The sequence below is a fragment of the Quercus suber genome, unplaced genomic scaffold (assembly GCF_002906115.3).
Source record: "Quercus suber isolate HL8 unplaced genomic scaffold, Cork oak 2.0 scaffold_7, whole genome shotgun sequence".
Taxonomy (NCBI): domain Eukaryota; kingdom Viridiplantae; phylum Streptophyta; class Magnoliopsida; order Fagales; family Fagaceae; genus Quercus; species Quercus suber.
The window spans coordinates 1112903-1118902 of record NW_027069473.1 but is presented as its reverse complement, the minus strand read 5'-3'; the positions used below and the strand labels follow the sequence as shown (position 1 = coordinate 1118902).

At 32.2% G+C, this 6000-nt stretch overlaps 1 protein-coding gene across 1 annotated transcript; it reads left to right on the top strand.

The window, feature by feature from the left end:
- Window positions 1-2126: 2126 nt before the first annotated feature.
- LOC136068254 (ferredoxin C 2, chloroplastic) lies at window positions 2127-3554 on the top strand. Its single transcript, XM_065775167.1, has 2 exons — window positions 2127-2456; window positions 2585-3554. The coding sequence occupies exons 1-2, from the start codon at window positions 2211-2213 to the stop codon at window positions 2663-2665; spliced, it is 327 nt and encodes a 108-aa protein (XP_065631239.1). The 5' UTR covers window positions 2127-2210; the 3' UTR covers window positions 2666-3554.
- The last annotated feature ends 2446 nt before the right edge of the window (window positions 3555-6000 follow it).

Genomic DNA, 6000 nt, shown 5'->3' with positions numbered 1-6000 from the left:
AATTTTAACATCAGAGGAGATGGGCTGATAAATATTGAGTTATTCACATACACCCTTAAATTTGTTATAATAGTCCTCCAAAGAAATATCACTCAAACTCAAGGAGAAATAATTTTGATGAAGATCATAAATCCGCTTCAAATTATTAACACCAGAGTAAAGTTCCTTGGCTTGTTCCTAAACAAGTTTTGTAGTTGGTAAGAAAACCAAACTACAATTGATCTTAGACTCCATGCTATTCCACAAACAACTCCTAATTTGTGCATCTTCGGCTCTCCAATCAACAAATTTAGGGTTTGTAGGTACAGGGGGTTCATTAATCATGTAATCAAACTTCTTTCTACCAAGAAGAAAGACTTCAACTGCCTGTGCCCACTGAGCATAATTACTACCATTTAGACGAATGGAAGTAATTGGTAACATATCAGGAGACAAGAAATGATTAGGGGGTTGAGCACTGTCTTTGGACTTCATAATAGCAATCTGAAGAACAAACTAACATTAAATAAATATGGTGGATTGAATTAAAACAAACTCCAACCAGCAACCTATGTACTTCAACCAGTCAGCAACTCCAATAGCAACTCATCTATCAAAGAATCAACACCAAACTATTCCAAAAACAAGGCAGCAACAAATCCATACCAACACCAAANTGTAGAATTGTAGATATGTATCAGGTATATGTGCTTGTGCTCTTTGTAATTAGGTTTTATTTTTCAATATGCAGAACTCTATCTCAATTTATTACATACTTGCATTTGTATATGTATCAGACTAGGGGCCCCCCTAGTCTTGAGGAAAAAAAAAAATATATATATATATATATATAAATAAATATAAAAGTATATTTTTACAATTTTATATTTGGGCCCCTCCCCTACAATTTTACATTGATTTCATTGTAATAGCATTCGCATCAATTTTAAAATAGAATAAGGCACTAATTTGTCCAATCAACCCCAAAATATACCCACATTAGTCTATGTATAATTATGCAAAAATACATTTGTGCTACAGTAATTATGTAAATTTACACAATTATTGTAGTACAAATGTATTTTTGCAAATTTACACAATTATTATAGCACAATTGTATTTTTGTACAATGATACATAGATTGATATCGATGTATTTTGGGGTTGATTGGAAAAATTTACACAGTTAATTTAGCTATGCAAATGAATGTTTTACAAATTATTTAGATTGTGGTCAGTGATTTTTGGTTGAGGGAGAGAGAGATTATTTTGAGATAATAATAAAAAAATTGATAATGGAATAGTATTTCATGAAATGTAGTATAAAATAAATAATCTGATATGAGGTATTTTGAAAAGTAAGTAAATAAAATAAAAAAGTATATTATTATACTAAAATAGACAGAAATTTTTACATGAGCTGATACAGATGCTCTAATGTAGTAAGAAACAACGATGTTTTATGTTTTTATTTTTGTTAGTAGATGATTGCATCATAATGTATTTGTCTTAAAACTAAAATTGATTTTGTGTATTTTTCTTTGTTAATACTAAATAGATGCTTATTTGAAATTTCATAATTATTTTTTTACTTATGCTCTGGCCTCCCTTAACTCAAAATTCTAGGCCGGTCCCTGCTTCAAGGGCATATGCCAAACATATATGTCACCTACTTGATGACCACAAAAATAGTTTCTAGTTAAAATCTTTACTCTCAATATAGTTATACACAAACAAATTTTATGGTCACAAAAATTCATTTTGACTTGAGGTTAAAATATATATTTCTATGGTGTTATATGTTACGAAAAATATGCCAATAATTGTCACGGTTTACTCATAAATTCCAGATAGCAATGCTTATTACAAGTTTTATATTTAGTAATCAAATTATAGATGTCACTTATCTTTTCCGGTATAAAATTTCATTGAAGGTTGAAGATTGGTGATATTCATTTTATTTGATAATATCAAATATCTCTTAGACCATCGCACAAAAAATTAAAATAAAATAAAATAATTAAAATAATATTTTTTTAAATCTCATATTCAATAACTTTTCCCTACGTGCGACCCGTGGAAAGATTAAACTAGTTTTTGCTCATTTTTCACTTTTTACCGCCACTTCCCATTATAACCCTTTTTACAACTAAAAGCAATAGACATTAAAGAGACCGACTGAGACAAAGAGATAGAAAGATAAAGAGATATTCTGAGAGAGAAATAATATCCATGGACTTTCTTAGACTTCCCTGTAATTCCTGCACTTCGCCGTACCGGCAACTCTCTTCGCCGAAGACTTACAATCACCGCTTTAGTTCACTGAAATGTCGCCGCGAAAAAACAACTTCGGAGCTCCAAACGCAGTCCGGTCGAGCCGGTAACAACAACAACAACTTCTCTCCCTCGATCCCGACCCATAAAGTCACTGTTCACGACAGACAACGCGGAGTGGTTCACGAGTTCTTCGTTCCCGAGGTACGAAAAAGCGCTAAGAATATAGAAAATGTTGAATTGTGTTACTTACAATCAATATGCTTCTGTTTGGTTGACGAGAATAATCCCAGTTTTTTTTTTATTTTTTTATTTTTTTAATATTGAGAAAGCAGGACCAGTATATATTGCACACAGCTGAATCTCAAAATATCTCGCTTCCATTTGCTTGCAGGCACGGTATTGTTCTCTAAGCAATGAAATGATAATGTTAATGCTGTAGCTAAGCTTACATTATAGTAATATTAGTTGAGTTATGTGTGTTTTTGGAAGTTAAATTTTATGTAATACTGCAAGATAAGCACTTGGAATGTGGGCATTTGTAAACTGGAATCAACTCAAGTTAAGGTATAGGCAGAAACCCATGTTGTAGTATATCGAAATTCAAAACCATTCTGAAAATACAACTTAATAGTTATGCCATCCACACAATTAGTATATAGAAATTTCAAACTTCCCAACAGAAAAGATTCAACTTCTTAAAACAATGTTTTAAAAAACTTTCAAAACACCCTGACAATGGAGAATTCTTGTAGGATATTACGACGATAGGGCTGCTTATTTCGCTGGGTCCTCCCTTTTTTTTGGACAAGGCTTGTTGTCCTTCCCCTTTTTATACTCAATTTGAAACGTGTAGTTCATAAGTTTGGCTGTCCATTTTTGTTGAGCAAGGGTGCCAATTATCTATTCTAAGAGGAATTTAAGACTCTGTTGATTAGTTTAAATAACGAAGGGCTTTCCTAGATGATAGGGCCTCCTCATAAGTGGACAAATGCAGGATCTTCTCCCTAAGAACTTGGTCGTGAAAGGCTATGGCCCCCCTTTCTTGCATCAAGACAACTCCCTATCATTGGCCTGATTCATCACATTCTAATATGAATGTCTTGGAGAAGTCAAGTGATGCAAGGACTGATAGATTACAAATAGCTTTCTTAAGTTCTTCAAATACTTCTTGAGCTGCATCATCCCATTGAAAAGGAATGTTTCTTCAGTAAGTTTGGCAATGGAGCAACAAGATGGACATACCCCTTGATGAACTTGTTGTAATAACCAGTGAGGCCTAGGAATCCTCTTACAGATTTCAAGGAATTATATTTATTTATATATATATATATATATATATTTTTTTTTTCCTCAAGACTAGGGGGGCCCCTAGTCTGATACATATACAAATGCAAGTATGTAATAAATTGAGATAGAGTTCTGCATATTGAAAAATAAAACCTAATTACAAAGAGCACAAGCACATATACCTGATACATATCTACAATTCTACATAAGAACCCTAACAAACACATTCAATCTTGGAAATATGAATAGAGAAATAAACATTCAATGAATATTCATATAAACTGCACCACGTCCACCTCATTCAATGTGTTTAACAATAAAATCCCTAAATACTTTCTCTACCGTATGTGTATTGTAAGCTGCACCACGACCACCTCTTATCTTCTCATCCCGTATAAATTTCCAACCATTCTTATCGAAGGGGTATTCAAATAGTAGGCTTTTAAAAATAATGCATTAAAAATTTTAAAAGAACATATGGGTGATGTGTAAAATTGTGGAGTTTGCAAAGCTTATGTGGGCACAAGAAGAAGAAGTCAACTCCGGGTCAAAGTTCTTTGGTTATAGATGAATTATTACAATTCTCTACATTCAAATTTTTAACAAAAGAATGATTCTTTGATTCAATCTTTTTGAAAAGTTCTTCAATCCTTAAGGGAGACAAACATAGTATTGATTTAAACTCCAAATCTTATCTATTTTGACTGGATGATGGATCAAATGGTCTTTACAGCACAGGATCGGCATTAAGTTTGGGTTTATAGGGGGTTCAAATGAATCCCCTAAGCTAGCAAAATATATATGTTTTTTAATTTTTTTTCTTTTCTTTTTTTTACCCTTAAAATAAAAAATTTAACCTGATCTTAAATCTTTTTTAAAGTCCAACTAAAATAAGCTCAAATATGATTCTCTTAACAATCTATTCTTGCAAATAAAGTTACAATTAATTTATACATTTGACCAAATCTATGAGTATAGTAATCTATATATATATATATATATATAACCAAAACTTTTGAAGCTCTCACAATTTTCCACTTCAGCACAATAAATAAAATTAAAAACTCTTTTGACTAAAATATTAGAGAGATTCACATTAAAATTAAAATACAAAAAAGACTCACGTGAGGATTCAAAAAAGAAGAGAGAAAGACTCATGTTATAACTCCTCTCTTCCTACCTCAAAACCCTGGCAACCTTACCCCTCTCTCAAAAGCTACTCCTCTCACACTACTATCGCCAATTACAGTCCAAAACAAAAAACAAAGCCATTCCCTAAACCCTGACGCACCCAAACCCAATAGACTCGCCTCCATGCCACCATTGTGATTCAAGGTCAGTCACAAAACCATTGTGTTGTCGCCGAACTGCCATGCGTTGGATTTCCTTGACTAGATTCCCTCGGACCGCTCTAGCCTTCATTGACTAGCTAGTGGAAACTAGCGAACAGATCAGATCAGTGCTCTCACTATTTGTGTATTGCATGTTTGATGCGTGATTGAAAGCTAGCAGGTACACTTTATCTATGCAGTAACTACGTTATTGCTATGTTCAATGATAGTGGCTTGCAGCTTTTTAAAAATATTTATATTTTAGAACCATTATGTTTATTGATAATAATTTGAGTCTTGAGTATTACACTTCAATTATTTGGTTTTGTGGACATAAACAGTAACACAATGCTCTGTTTTACAAATAAACTGTCACGATTGATGCATGTTTTAAGATAAAAGGTCTTCAAATATTCGAAAGTTATTGTCCAATCCTCCCAAATTTTGAAATCTTGACATTGATCAAATTTGTGATTCTAAACAAATAAATCTGACTAGAAAATAAAGCCATGAATTCTGCAAACTCTCTCTCTCTCTCTCTCTCTCTCTCTCTAGAGACGTGAATTTCAAAATAGGGGGAGGGGCAGTTGGTTGGTGGATCAAGGTTATAGTTTTTGTATTTGGTCAAAAAAATTATTTGCTTATTTGTTTATTTTAAGCAAAAAAGAAAGTATGATATTAGTTTCTGGGGTTTTCATTCGTGATCTGATTCAATTAATCTAGGAAAAAATTTACATTATTTATAAAAAAATAAAAATAAAAATAAAAAGGAGGAAAAATCTCAGATTATCTTCTTTCTCAATAAGTATTAAAAAATTTCTATTGTCCATGAAATTGCTATTGTCTATTAAAAAATTGCACCCGTAGATCAATATTTATATTTCTTAACTTGGCATGTTGCACCTATGGCTGAAATCTGTGTGGATCTTTGGAAGCTCATAAATCTTTTCTTCATTCACTATGGTTTTTCATTGAGTATTTTCTTTCTCTCTTACTCCTCTTATGAGTTTTGAATTTGACTAGAAGAAAGATTTTTTGCTTTGAAGGTCATGAAGCACCTCTCTCATTTTATTTGTCCTCACCACAAGGAAAACATTCAAGTAAGACCCATAATCTATTTTAAAGTT

Coding starts and splice junctions, on each gene's coding strand:
- LOC136068254 (XM_065775167.1), top strand. CDS start 2,211: ATGGACTTTCTTAGACTTCCCTGTAATTCCTGCACTTCGCCGTACCGG. Junction 2,457..2,584: donor ACGAGTTCTTCGTTCCCGAG/GTACGAAAAAGC, acceptor ATATTGAGAAAG/CAGGACCAGTATATATTGCA.